The following is a 14,883-nucleotide window of genomic DNA, read 5'->3' as shown; positions in this document are numbered from 1 at the left end:
CACACACCACACACACACACACCACACACCACATACACACACTCCCCACACACACCACACACACACACCACACACACCACACACACCACACACCACACACACACACCACACACACACACCACACACACACACACACCACACACCACACCACACACACCACACACACACACACACACACACACGTAGCAGCCTCACTTAGAGGCCTATGTATTCCAGTCTACTCCATAGCACATTTGTATCATGGTCATCTGTGTGGTCAAGGCGGTGCCTTCTCTTTCAGGCGACAGGAGTATCTTTTCTTCCTACTGCAGCAGATGTGCCTTCAGATCAGCATCATAAAAGAGGTAACATGTCTGCTTTTATTCTTTTGAAACTTTATGTGTGTGAGTGTTTTGCCTGCATGTATGTCTGTGTACCATGGAGACCAGAAATGGGCCTCAGATCTCCTGGGACTAAAGTTATGGAAGGTTGTGAGTTGTCATATGGGTGCTGAGAATAGCCCTGATCTTCTAGAAGAGGGGCCAGCACTCCTAACCTTTGAGCAGTCGCTCCATCTCCCTCTTCTTTTTCTTCTTCCTCCTCCTCCTCTTCTTTTCAAAAATAACTGGAAGAGCCTTGCTAGGCAGGAATCATTCAGTCATGTCTTGGGAGCTGTCCAATAACTTCTCCTCATTGTGACTAGTGGCCCAAAGGCCCCCAAAATTAGTATGGGCTAGGTTGGAACTTGTTGGAATCCTTCTCTGGAAGACAAGAACAAGCAAGCTGGAGCCCACATCAGATTCCTTCCTTTGTAGCACCTGAGGACCAAAGGTCATACACATAGTGTCACAGCCCTATCCCCTGCCAGCCATCCCAGTAGTCAACTTCCTATAAATGTCAACATTCATGTACTGACACCTGCACATCACACATGGGACAGCTTCATTAAAGATGGTGTTTACTTGTTTATTTGGAATTTATTATGTAGACCAGGCTGACCTTGGATTTATAGAGATAAATTGAGTACTCCCTTACTCAATCACCCAAGAACTGGGATTAAAGATATGTGCCACCATGCCCAGCCAAAGATTGATTTTAATTAGGTTATTGCTTTATTTACAGCTGTGAATAGACAAGGCAGCTCTTATAAGGACAACATTTAATTGGAGCTGGCTTATAGGTTCCGAGATTCAGTCCAACATCATCAAGGCAGGAGCCTGACAGTGTCCAGGTAACCATGGTGCAGGAGTTGCTGAGAATTCTACATCTTCATCTGAAGGATACTAAAAGAAAATTGGCTTCCAGGCAGCTAGAATGGGGGTCTTAAAGTTCACAAACACAATGACACACTTCTTCCAACAAGGCCACACCTCTTAATAGTGCCTCTCCCTCTGACAAGCATATGCAAGCCACCACAGTTGTCAACATACTTGAACACGAGCTATCTCCAGGTAAGATATAGTTAAGCTTTTTTATTTTGCCTCATAATTTATAAATAGGATAAACCATTAACAAAACAATAAAATTCACATTTTTTCCAAAGGAGATCAGTTTTAATGACCTGTACCTGAGCAAGCTTTTCACAGGATCAGACTATTCTATTTACCTTTAGGAACTAAGATCTCACCAAGTTACAGTCCTTTAGAGAAGATTTGGTCAGGCTCTGGAACAGTCATTCCAAGTCTTGTCCCTCAAGGGAAAGACATTGGAGGAAGTCCCAGATGCTGCCCTACTAAGCTGGAGCCCTACTTCATCTGCTATGCACAGATCTGGGTTCATTGTCCAAGACGCAAACTTCCTTTCATCTTTTACAAAAGATACCTTTGTTATCTACATTTTCCAGAAGGAAAAAAGAAAAGAGGATAGTAAGAATATATCCACTGACCTAAGAGCCTGCCATATTTGCAGGAAGAAGGCAGTTGTGTGCTTTTCCTGAGAAGGAGAGCTGCTTAGTTGTCACTTTCTTGTGCTATGGTGATAGTCTACCAGCATGGTGTGTCAGGAGAATCTAGTAACTCACAATAGATCTTAAAGGGAAAGAATCAGGCTTTTTGTCTAATACAATATTTATGTAAAATAGTCTATAATTTTTTATTCAATATACCCTATTTCAACAATTCAGTATTACACCTCCCCTCTCCCTTAAGCTCTGAAATCAGAAGTAAGCTCTGAATACAGGGTCAGGTGCCTGGCTTCATACAGGGCTACCAGGTAGCAGTCAATATGTAGTGACAGGACATTCCACTGACAGCTGTTAGGATCAAGATGCCTTTTTCTCTCAGCAGACTGAAGCTGGGGGCTGTGTGGGTCATATGATGATTTTCAGCCTGGGTTACAATGTAAGAACCTATCAGAGAGGGGGGAAAGAGACAGAGAGAGACAGAGAGAAACAGAAGAAGGAGAGAGAGGGGGAGAGAGAGGGAGGGAGAGAGACACAGAGAGAGACACAGAGAGAGAGATAGACAGAGATAGAGACAGAGACAGAGACAGAAACAGAAAGAGACAGAAGAAAAGAAGGAGAGAGAGGGGGAGGGAGAGGGAGGAAGAAGGAGAGGAGACCCCTTAAATTTAATGAAATATGGTTGCCCCACATCTGCAGATTCAATCAACTGCACATTTAAAATACTTGAGGAAAAACTGCATCTGTATTGAACAGCCACAGAACTTTTTTCTTTGCATTTATTCTTCAAATAAGTTAATACTGTAGCTATTTACCCAGCAGTTAAATTGTATGCAGTATTATGAGTAATCTTGAGATAAAGTATTCAGAAAGATGAATGTAGGATATATGTAAACACTATGCCATTTTATAGAAAGGACTTGAAAAATCCACATATCTCTGAGTCTGCAAGGATCCAGGGACTAATCCCAGCAGGCAAAGTGACCGCCATACATAGTGACCTATTTAAAGCGATAGAAAACTAAACAAGAACTAATTTCAGCTCACTGGTTAAAGAGCATATGCTGTGTAGGGCGGTGGTGGCGCACGCCTTTAATCTCAGCACTTGGGAGGCAGAGACAGGTGGATTTCTGAGTTCGAGACCAGCCTTGTCTACAGAGTGAGTTCTAGGACAGCCAGGGCTACACAGAGAAACCTTGTCTCGAAAAACCAAAAAAAAAAAAAAAAAAAAAAACCAAAAAAAAAAAAGAACATAAGTCTGGTGGCCCACAAGTGCCTGTAGCTCCAGCTCCAGGGGATCCGATGACCTCTTCTGGCCTTCACAAACACCTGCACTTGTGTACTTGTGTGTACATACCCCACACACAGACACACATGCATATATGTCATTTAAAATTAGATCTTTCAAAGAGTTAGTTTTGAAAAAAAAATTTTATATGAAGGCTTTAAGCTGTTTCTTGATAGAAAAAAAGCCAGCCAGCAAACAAGCCATCCTCGGGGATGGAGAGATAGCTTAGTGGTTGGAAGTACTTGTTCTTGCAGAGGGTGTGGGTTTGATTCCCAGCATCCATGGAGCAGATTACAACTGTCCATAACTCCAGTTCTAGAATGCACATAGTACACAGACATACATGTGATCAAAGCGTTCATACATATAAAATAAATATTTAAGAATACCAACGTCTCAGCTTACTGCTTCCGCCACCGGGCCTGTCTGCGGCCATGCTTCCCTGACATGACAATGATGGACTCGAACTTGTGTCTTGGTCATGGTGCTTTATCACAGCAATGGAAAGGTAACTGATACATTCTGCCTGGGTGGGATCTCAAGGACCTCCAGCTTAACTTAAAACACACAGAACTTAATCTAAGGGGAAAGGTTCCCTCATCCTTGACCATGGGGACAGATCTGGAGTTGGCAGGTAGACTTGCAGGTAGCTTGTTTTCTACTTTCTGACTCATCCTCCCCTCCAGAATGCTGTTAAACCCAGAGCTCCTTCGTTCTCTAGAAAACACGTCTCTCTCTTCTGTGCATAAAGATTAAGTTGCCTGGCAGCCTAGAGAGAGACAAGGCCCTAAATTCCAACTGTTATTCAGACTCCCAAGCTCCATTCCTAATGACTCTCCTGATCCTGCCTCCACAACACTCCCCTCATCCTTGAGGATTTCTGAAGGTTGAGGACCAACTAGCTGGCTGTTCATCACAGTTATGAAGGCCATCCTTAGCCTTCACCAAACTACACTCTGAGGTCACAGGTGCTCCACTTTCTTTCTCTCCTTCCTTCTTCCTTCTTCCTTCCTTCCTTCCTTCCTTCCTTCCTTCCTCCCTCCCTCCCTCCCTCCCTCCCTCCCTCCCTCCCTCCCTCCCTTCCCTCCTCTCTCTCTCTCTCTCTCTCTTTCTTTCTTTCTTTCTTTCTTTCTTTCTTTCTTTCTTTCTAAAAATGTATTTATTTTATATATGAGTGCTCTATCTGCATACCCACTGCATGCCAGAAGAAGGTATCAGAATTCATTATAATTGGTTATGAGCCACCAGGTGGTTGCTGGGAACTGGAAAAACCACCAGTGTTCTTAACCACTGAGCCATCTCTCCAGCTCCCTTCCTCCACGTTCAGTCACCATGTACCGTAGCCGAAACACAGTGTGTCAGCCACTTTTTCTTACACATCAATCATGTTTGCACTCCTCCCACTTGTCCTCGCTAACGTGACAGGAAGGGGGCAGACATGTCTTCGATCCGTCTCCTTAAAACCAAGATTGATTCACTTTTCCAAAGTTGATCTCCAGAAACTTCTCCATAACAAACAAGCATAGAAACTCCTAAATTTATTTACTGTAACCTGAACTATCACATGTCAGCACTTCTAGAACTTTCTGGGTCTGTGGTGTACCTAGAAACTCACAAAAATGTACTTGACGCTGGGCAGAAAGTGATTCCCTTCTCTTGCGCTTCAGCTGTCTGTCAGTCTGTCCTCACTGCATAGTTATAAGCACGCAAGTCAGTACCACTGAAAGTCCCTGGAAAGCCAGCCAGTCTTCAGAGAAGTTAATAAGCCTTGACCCATTCCATGCAGACAGAAGAGGCAACAGTTCAAAGGCAGCTGAAATGTCAACGGGACCTGGAACGGGCCAGTCAGTGACCCCAGAATAAAAATGCTGAGTTTGTGCTAATCCTGAGCAGCTGAAGACAGAAGTGTATTACAAAGAATTCAAGACAACGTTCTGGAGCTGAAAGGCTTAGCTTTGAGGAGCTGGAAAAGCAACAGAAATCATCCTGAGCTATTTCCCAACAGAAAGATTCTGTTTAGCCTTTTTCACTAGAGTTGGAGCCAAATTTGAGTTAGCTCTTAATATTTCTGGCCACTCAAGTCAAAGGCGCATTTCTGGGAACAGCCTGTCACCACGGGCTCCAGGCTGAGGCAGAGAGGGAGCCTGTCTGTGTGACAAGCTTTCTCCCTTTTCATCATCTTGACCAGCAACTCCAGGACACTGGCACAGTGACAGTGTCTTCATCCCAGGGATCCAAGTCCTCGGCTGTCCACTGTTCACCTGCCTTGCTATAAGAGTCAAGAATCTTAGAGTCAAGCAACCGATCCTAATACACATTCCAGCCACAGTAAACAGGCAGACAGACTGGTGCACACACCTTTAATCCCAGTGCGAGGAAATAGAGGCAGGCAGATATCTGGTAATTTAAGGACAGCCTGGTCTATACAACAGAGCTAATTTCAGGCAAGCCAGGGCTACATAGTGAGACCCTGCCCAAATTAACTAATTAATTAAATACAGTTTTGTAAGATCCTTGAAAAGACAGAGTCCTTTAATTTGGAAATCCACTTTAGTTATCTACTCATCTGCTCGTTTATCTTATAAATGATTCCACTTACAATCTTTATGTAGCCAGATGGCGGCGGTGCACGCCTTTAATCCCAGCACTCCAGAGCTACGGGTAGAGGCAGTCGGATCTCTGAGTTTGAGGCCAGCCTGGTCTATAGAGTGAATTCTATGACAGCCAGATCTACATAGAAAAATCCTGTCTTGACAAAACCAACATAAACAACAAACAAACAAAGTATTTACATATAAGATTTACAACACAGCGAAAAGAAATGGAGCTTTTAAAATCAAGTATCTGGATCAAACTCCTGGTTCTCACAGTGTTTTTAAAGTCTTGGTTTCCTCTCTTCAACAGTAAAGCTAAGGGCACATCTTCTTGGCACGGTTGTTTTAAGGATTTGAAATAATATACCTAAAGTTACCGGCCTACAGTAAGTACTCAATGAGAGGAGTGTGGTTGTGACTGCCATTCTATTACTATATCACTCTGTTGAGCCAGACAAGCCTAAGTCCAGTTTCTACATTCACCTAAGGAGAGTGTTTTATCCTTAAAGCTTTGTAGCTTGACAGAAAGATACATATTCTCACTAACTTGGGATTGACTTAAAGTGAAGGAAATCTCAGTCTCAGACAAGGACTTTCTCTTTAAACAACCACAGTCAGGCTCACCTGATTCTGTAACTAGGCCCACTTCCTTGACCTCTGCCTGCACTCGTAGATATTGGTCTGTGTGAAAAGACACCATGACCAAGGTAACTTATGGACAGGAGGCATGACACTGGAGCAGAGAACTTACACCTCATCACAAGCTCGAGGCAGAAAGAAAGCTAATTGGGAACAGAAGCCCCAACCCTAGTGGCACACCTCCTCCAACAAGGCCACACCTCCTAATCCTTCTCAAATAGTTCTGCCAACTGGGGAGCAAGCATTCAAGCATACGAGCCTCTGGGGGCCATTCTCATTCACACCGGTACACCTGCTAAGCTCGGTTTCAGCACAAAATCTTACATAAACCAGTTAGTGACAATTCACCCGCTAGTGTCATGTGCTGGTTTGTCATGTCATGTTGCCTGGTCCCCCTCTGCTTGCATGCTCACACTCTCAGCTTTCTCTGTAATACGTAGAGTTGGGAGTCTGTCTTTTTGCCTGTTGTAGTTGTCTTGGCGGAAGCCTTCTTCCTTGTCTTAACAAGAGTTCACAATTACTGTCCCTTCACACCCCTCATCTCCACGTGTCTGTTTCTGACAGGACAATGCCACTGTCCACAGAGATACGTGAACTTGACCTCTGCTATAGTATGGATTTTATTTGTCCCCAAAGGGTCACAGGCTGGGACTTTGTTTCCTGTGGTGGCGGAGCTGAGAGCTGATGGAGACTTTAAGAAATCAGGTCAACCGTGAAGTTCTCAGTACACTCAGGGCTGATCCATGAGAAGGGATAAGAGAACGCTCATGGGTCCTCTAAGCTCTGAGAAGAAGAGGAGGTTGCTATAGAAACAAGGGTGATCTCCGAGCGGCTCTGGCTTTCTGTTTGAGGATAGATTCTCTTCCTTTCACATGCACTCCCACTGTTGTGACAACCTCTGTCTTGTCATGGGCTCAGCCAGTGCTGGTGTCATGACCTTGAGCTCCAGAGCTAAACACACACACACACACACAGTTTGCCTTCAGCACTTGATTGCAGCAAAGTAAAGTGTACTAATAGAAGTCTGCATGTCAGGACATGTCACCAGGAAAGTCCAGTTGATTCCTCTGAAGCTGAGCTACCACCAGCTCATATACCAAGTGGGCAAACGCCTTTCCTATGAATTGAGGGGACAGAGCTGGTCTCTCGGATGCAGCTGCCTCCATTGCAGACCTCCTACCCACGCCTGCCTCAGCCTTAGAAGACTGCTGTTCTTGGCACTCCACTGCCCCCAGTCTTCGTCTCCCTGTAACCCTCCACCCATCCTTCAACACATCACATTCCTGGATTCACAGGAGTCCTCCCTCTGATTAAAACAGGCCTGTCTTGTTCTCCCAGTTCCTTAGCCTGGCTGAGTGACTCACTAATACATCTGACAGCTCTGTCTTTACTGTGAATGACTGAGAGGACCTCCAGGATCAGCTTCTCATACTTATGTGCAGTGAACCAGGAGCTTATGCTGACCACAAATTTTAGAGCCTACCCATCTAATCCTGTTTTCCAGGGGACAACAGTGATCTGGGACACTCATTAAATACACAGTCCTAGGCATTGCCTCTGGATGCTCCAAAGTTGGGCTGAGGCTCTAGAAGTGTTAGTGTTATAAATACTCATCGGGGATGACATGGAGTGTTCCCACAGGCCCAGGTGTCTTAGAAAAGGGGAGCAGGACAAAAGTAAGAGGGGTGGGCCGTGTAGCCATTGCTGGAGCTCACCCAGCTTTTCCTTGGCAGACTCAAGTCCAGCATCAGGCTTGTCCCGTCCAACATAGCTTGGTTGTTGACTGGGCGATGAAGGGTTAGAGAAAGGAGAAACACAAGGACAGAAAAGCTGGGATCTGATGAAGAGGCACCAAGGAGAACGCAACCCAGAACCTAGCACATCTGCTATGTACAGCACAGTGGGAGGGGTTAGCTGGTCTCAATTAGATGTCCCTATAGGGGAGCAGACTTGGCCTCTGGGTTGCACACTGCCAGCATCCGCACAAGGACCAGAGGAAGGTTTTGCCCATTCCCTGAGCCCAAGAAAGATTTCACTAGCCACAATGAGTCTGCGCATTGGCCTTGACAGCAATGCACATTCGCTCCGGGCTTCTTCAGCCTCCCCACCACTATGTATCCCATGCTTGGGGAGAGAGGAGGCTCTGATGCTAACATTCTTGTGCCTCGTTGGCCTATGGGAACTCTGTATTGAAGAATCACGCCTCCAGCCCTGCCCCCTCAGTCTGGTCTTTCACATTTGAAACAGGATGTCTATGGGCCCGTGAGATTCAGTTTCTCTGAACTCTTGCTATAGGGTCTGTGTCCCTGTGGTGAGCTTGAAGTATACCCTCACTTTATTCAACTGATCCTTGGGCCCTTTATGTGTAAAATAAGATAATTCCACTACACGGGAGCCAAAGCTTTTCTCAGAAGGAGTTGACAAGCTGATCTGAAGGTGGGCTTGCAGTAAGGGAAAAGTTAGGGCTTCTGTTACTGGAGAAATGCCCGCGCTCGCTAATGAGGCGCCCCCTAGTGGGAAAGGCAAGCAAGGACCCTACCCTGGTTCCTCAAACCTGCAAATCAACTGGTTATTTTGAGTTCCTGGGAAACGATTGTGGGTCCCTAATTACCACCATGTTGCTACCATTTTTAACTTTATTATATGCACAAAGCCATAAGCATCATGTTTGTAGATGCTTATCCAGGTTGCCTTAACTAAATACAACAGACTATTTTGTAATACAAGTTCTAGAGTCCAGCGTCTGGTGAGGGATTGTTCCCTGCTGCCAAGACATCTCCTTCTCTCTGCTACCTCCCAGGCAGAGAGTGCTAGATGATTTTTTTTTTAATTTTTAACCCCTTTCTTGTAAGTTTTTTTTAAACATGTGAGTGCTGTGCTGAATGTCCACCTGCATGCCTAAGTGGGCATCAGATCCCTAGATGGTCATGAGCCACCAGGTAGGTAGTGGGAATTGAACTCAGGACCTCTGGAAGAACAGCCTGTGGTCTTCACCACTGAGCCATCTCTCCAGCCCCTGAAGTCTAGATTATTTTTTTTTAATGAACATTGTTCATGAAGATAGAATAGTCTTTCTAGGGCAACGGTTCTTAATCTGTGGGTCGCGACCCCTTTGGGTCAAACGACTTTTTTACTGATTATATATTATATATTTACATTACGAATCAAAACTAAAGTTCTGTCATAACATGGAAATAATTTTACAGTTGGGGGTCACCACAACATGAGGTATTGGGTCGAAGCACTAGGAAGGGTAAGAACCACTGCTCTAGAGGATCCTTCTTCATCTGAACACTTTGTCACATACACGTTTTGGAGGCACACAAACGTTCACACCTTGGCAATTGGTATATAATTACAGAACAAGGTTAAAATCAAATTCCACGAAGCTAATAGACTAGAAAATTTGAATGCTCATTTAACATAATGGATAGCGTTGTTCTGCAGAAACTGCCTGGCCACCTTCGAGGTCAGAGAAGGCTGGGTCGTGGCTGACCTTATACTTTAGCTTGTGAGCTTCGAACTACAACCAACAATGCCTGTGTGCACAGCAAGTCATCTCAGCCCTGTTCACAGTCTTTCACGGAGTCATTTGAATGCATCAGAGTGTGCTAGGGCACCATCATAACAAACCGAAGTTGCCATCTTGTAGAAAAGCTTCAGAGACGCTGGGTAATTCATCACCACAAGGAAAGCTAAATTCAGTCTGTTTTTTAAACATTTGGCTTCAAGTCTAACTCTGTCACAAACTGTTAAAGGTTGGACAAGTAAATGCTGCCACCTCACAGGCGCTCGCTGAAAGTGAGGCAGAGTATTTGAACTCATCCACACCCCTCCCCTGGTTACCAAGTGGAAAACTCGTTGCAAAAGCAGAAGCAAGCGGCTGGAGATTTACATCCAAAGGCTTTAAAGGTGCTGATCTGTCATCCCCACTAGCATATTATGTATTTCCGGGTCCGCCCAGTCTTTATACTGTGAGGCTCCTTAACACGCAAAAGAGCTGGTCGGGAGGCAGCGGAATCGGGGATCGTTAGTTGCTCTCTGCTGCCCTCTTGAGCGCATAGCTGGGGTTGCGTTGGATGCTGCCCAGAGGCCAAATGAGGAAATGAGCTCTTCAGCTGGACATATGAAAGTCTTGCCCTGTGTGTGTGTGTGTGTGTGTGTGTGTGTGTGTGTGTGTGTGTGTGTACACGCGCGTGCGCGCGCGAATACATATCTGCTTCTGCCAAGCGATTTATGAGGGAATTTGCACTTCACATCTTTGCCATCTCCCAGTGCCAGCTCCTTCAGGCCTAGGCAAGCTCCTCATCCTTTGGAAGGAAACCTGTGTAACTCTCTCTCCCTCTTCTATTTTTTATGCATTTCTTTTGTTTGCATTTGCATCAGATCTTTGGACACCCTTGAAAATCCGGTGCTTAATAAGCAGCATTTTGTTGAGTCAGATTCTTTTCTAGTTTGACACTCACAATTACAGCATTTAAAAGAAATCTCAACTGAGAGGCCTGGGTGCAAGGACTCAGCAGGGTTGGGAAAGACAACATTAGAAACTCTGCTTTTGTATAGATCAGTTGATCTCATCCTTAAGTTTCTAGTTTGCACAATGTTTACTGTGTGTGTGTGTGTGTGTGTGTGTGTGTGTGTGTGTAGGCTAGTATAGGTATATAACTCATAAATAAATATGAAATGGAGGATGGCTAATTGTGTTTCATTTAGTTATTTTGCTGCTGAAGGGTTAGACAACCATAAAACCCTAGGGAGCATTCTGGAAGAGTGTACTAGTCAGTGACAGAATCTACAGAACGAATCACTATATAGAGAAAGGGGATTATTAGAATGACTTCCAGGCTGCAGTCCAGTTAGTCCAGCTAAGAACAGTCCAAGAATCCAGTAGCTGTTCAGTCCACAAGCCTGGATGTCTTGGCTGGTCTTCAGTGTGCTCTGGAAGTAGGCTCTGATGCTAGTGTAGTTTGTGCTGCATATACCTTGCCATCGAGGTGAGAGCAGGCACTACCTTCTTCCGTGTCCTTTTAGAGGCCGCCAGCAGGAGATGTGGCCCAGGTTGAGGTGGATCCTCCCACTTCAAATATCCAGATTTGAGGTGGCTCTTCCCACTTCAAATGGCTTAATTCAGAAAATAAACATCCCTCACAAGTGTGCTCAGTCATTCGGATTTTAGTTTACTCCAGATGGAGCCAAGTTGACAACTAAAAATAGCCATCACAAGTCATCCCTTGTCAGCTTGACACACAGTCATATCTCTCCTTATGTCATGCTTAATTTCCAAATGAAAACAATAAGCAGCCCATAACTGTGTCTAACATGATATAACTACCACACATACAATCACAAACACACTGTATATTTAACCAGGTCGTAAGTATGTCTTCCTCCATCCCTCACTCTCTTCTTCCATTCCTTCCTTCTTTCCTTCCTTGACAAGGTCTTCCAGCTGTGTAACCCTGGATGCTCAACGTGCTACCCTTCTGCCTCAGTCCCCCAAGTGTCGATATTACAGGCAAACATGCCACCATACCCTACTTTGAGGATACTTTGATGTGGGCCAACATAATATCATCACTAAGAGATTATGAGATGGTATTGGGCTTTGTCTTTATTTCATTGTTTGGTTTGGTTTTGTCATACTTTGGTTGTGTGGTTCTCGAATAGAAACTCTAGATGACATCATGTTGCCATGTCAACGGTTTGGGCAGCAGTAAAGGCATCTATCACTAAAACCTAGAGGACTGAGTTAGAGCCTGGAAGCCAAGTAGACGTGGAAGGAAAAGATCAACTCTACAAAAGTGTCCCCTGACTTCCATACGTATTCCAAGGTGTGCACCCACGAACACACACACACATGCACACACACACACAAAGGTTGAACAGCTCTGACTATATGACTGTTTTACAAATTCATGAACCTAATCTACGTAAAATTGCTACCTACCTTTAGTGAGTAGATGTTGGGGGTAGGGTTTAGCACTATCAAACACATTTCCTGTGACCAATTACACTCTGTAGAACAGTCTTTGTACCTAAAGCTTTCTTCAGTGTCCCAGAGTTTCAACAGTGATACTTCAGAGCCATATGGGAGTCTTTGAAAGCCACAGCACCTGCAGCAAGTATAGCCCCAGCTAAAGGAGGGGAGGCCCCAGCTTAGGGAGCAAGGGCTCATAGGTCTGTGATCTGGCTCAGTGAGACTGAAATGTAGTTTGTGCTGTGGAATCTCTGATTGTGATCTACCACATTTCTACCACTACTGACTGGAATACTCGGGGCCTCTGAACCTTCAACGATACACTGAATATGCACAGAGGGAGGCAGAGCTGCTAGCACCCAAGCCCTGGTGAAAGGCGGCATACAAAGCATTTTTATTTTTGCTCTAGGTCAGTGCCTGGGAAAAGTTCCTTGAATGCACAGCACTTCTGTCTCCCATGAACATGTGCTGCATATTCCCAAGGGCAAAGGAGGCTAGGTCAGGGCTCAGGAGGTCCCACAGCTGCCTAGCCACACTGCTGGGGAAGGCTTAGCCACGCAGGGGTTTAGGAGGTTGGCCAGTGGGGTATCTTAAGATCAGGTGAGCATGACTGTCTGCTGAAAGTGGTGTAGCTGTGGCTCTGACTCAGCAACCTGAGCCCCACACCCCTTCTTAGTGACTCAGTTTACCCAGTTAGATGAAGCTCCCTCCCTATGGCTGTTTACTCCAGAAACTGCCAACTCAGCACCTTATGTGCTCCTGGGATCACAGCCTGCCTCTTGTCTGGGCACAGAGCGGCTGTTCTCAAGGTCTGCTCATCAAATGTGCACATCCCTAACCTAGCTCCACAAAGAATCAGTTCTGCAGATCTGGCATAGCGCTCTGGAGTTCTCATTTCCTTCCATAGTCTGATGTGGGTAGCCTAAAAACTAGGCTTTGGAAACCATGTCATAGCAGAAGTAGCTCCTACTAGCTATCGACCAGAAGACAAGTTTGAGGGCGCATATAGCCCCAGACACCTAAGGAGTCACTTCACCTCAGTGGATCCTGTCTCTTTAAGCTTCTTGTAGTTTCGTCGTCACATCTACCAGAAAGGCCCTCATAGTGCTGGCTTCCTGAGGATGGGATAGGAAGCCATAGATAGGAGAACCACCAGTGTAACTCTGGCTGAGGCACATCGAGGGTTCTATTCTAAGGAAGCCATGGGGAATGCTTGGCTGGTGAGCCCTGTATCTCCCAGGGGCCTCTGCTCTTCAATAATGGCTCTCTTTCATGTCTATGTGTGTTGCTGTGACAGGTCACAGCTGCCTTCTCATGAGAAAATGTCTTCTGACTTTCTGTGGGGTATTCCTCGTGCTCGGAGCTGTCGTCGCTGCGATTGTTGTTGGGATCACCTTCGGGAGAGCTACAAAGCCTGCAAGTATGTGTCACCACACACACACACACACACACACACACACACTCACAAACGTCTTTACACCAAGTCTGTTTCCAAAGTGGGTGAGTCTACGGATGGGGAGGGGTTGACCTCTGGCATGTGCCAGCCACTGGCTATTTTGCATATCCTCTCTCTATCCTCAAGTCCTGCAAGGTGCCCGTTGTTAGGACAGACGTTCCAGGAAAGGACCCGACTTGCCCTAGATCATGTAGCTATAAAGTAAACAAGCCAGCATTGTGACGCAGGTTGGCCTGACTCTGAAGTGTATACAGGATACGGTCTCTACCTTCAAGGAATTTCCACTGTAAATAGGGCAACGGGCGGTGGGATAGCAATAATTAGAAATTAAATTTGAGAGAGATCAGCGAGGACTGGTGATAGGGGACATGGAAATGAAGGAGCTGGAACTGGAGCTGAGCCCTGGAGGGAGCCCTGAGTGCCACTGAGGTTTCAGGACATAAAGGACAGAGACTTCGTGGTACATCAAACCTGGGTATATAAGGAAAAAGTATGAAAAATATCATTGATAGGCCAGGTTGTGGGATGGGGGGAGGCAGACGGTCACAAGTTCAAGATCAGCCTGGGCTACATAGCAAGACTATCTCAAAACTGATCAAAACAAAACAAAAAACAAAAAACCCAAAAACAAACGAACAAAAACAAAACAAAACAAAATAAAAACCAAAACAAAGAAAACTGTGGCCTGAAGGTGGCTTGGTGATGAGGGCACACTTGCTGCCAAGGTGACCTGAGTTCAATCCTCAAGTCCCTCATGGTGGAAGGTGAAGACTAACTCCTGCTGTGAGTCTTTCTTAGACTTCCACATGAGTGCTGTGGCCGTTGTGTGCTCATGTCAGCACACACGCATACACGTGCATAAAACCCAAGCACACAAAAAATAAATGTAAACAAATTAAAAACAAGCATTGATAGCGAGTTGTCAAGGAATGGGTGTTGAATAAAACAAGATGTGGTCCAGCATGGTGCAACTGCTGCAATCACACACACACACACACACACACCACACACATACCATACCACACCACACACACATACACACACACACAC

At 45.4% G+C, this 14,883-nt stretch overlaps 1 protein-coding gene across 1 annotated transcript in view; it reads right to left on the bottom strand.

Moving 5' to 3' along the window:
* Positions 1-629: 629 nt before the first annotated feature.
* Positions 630-14,883, bottom strand: part of Btf3 (basic transcription factor 3) — a 27,818-nt gene continuing 13,564 nt past the window's right edge. Inside the window, exon 5 of the mRNA XM_028752045.1 lies at positions 630-797. Coding sequence (XP_028607878.1) covers positions 630-797 — 168 coding nt within the window. The remainder of the gene's footprint in view (positions 798-14,883) is intronic.

The sequence above is a fragment of the Grammomys surdaster genome, unplaced genomic scaffold, assembly GCF_004785775.1.
Source record: "Grammomys surdaster isolate TR1022 unplaced genomic scaffold, NIH_TR_1.0 125876, whole genome shotgun sequence".
Lineage (NCBI taxonomy): Eukaryota > Metazoa > Chordata > Mammalia > Rodentia > Muridae > Grammomys > Grammomys surdaster.
The sequence above is the reverse complement of the archived record's forward strand: the minus strand, read 5'-3'. Positions and strand labels throughout refer to the sequence as shown.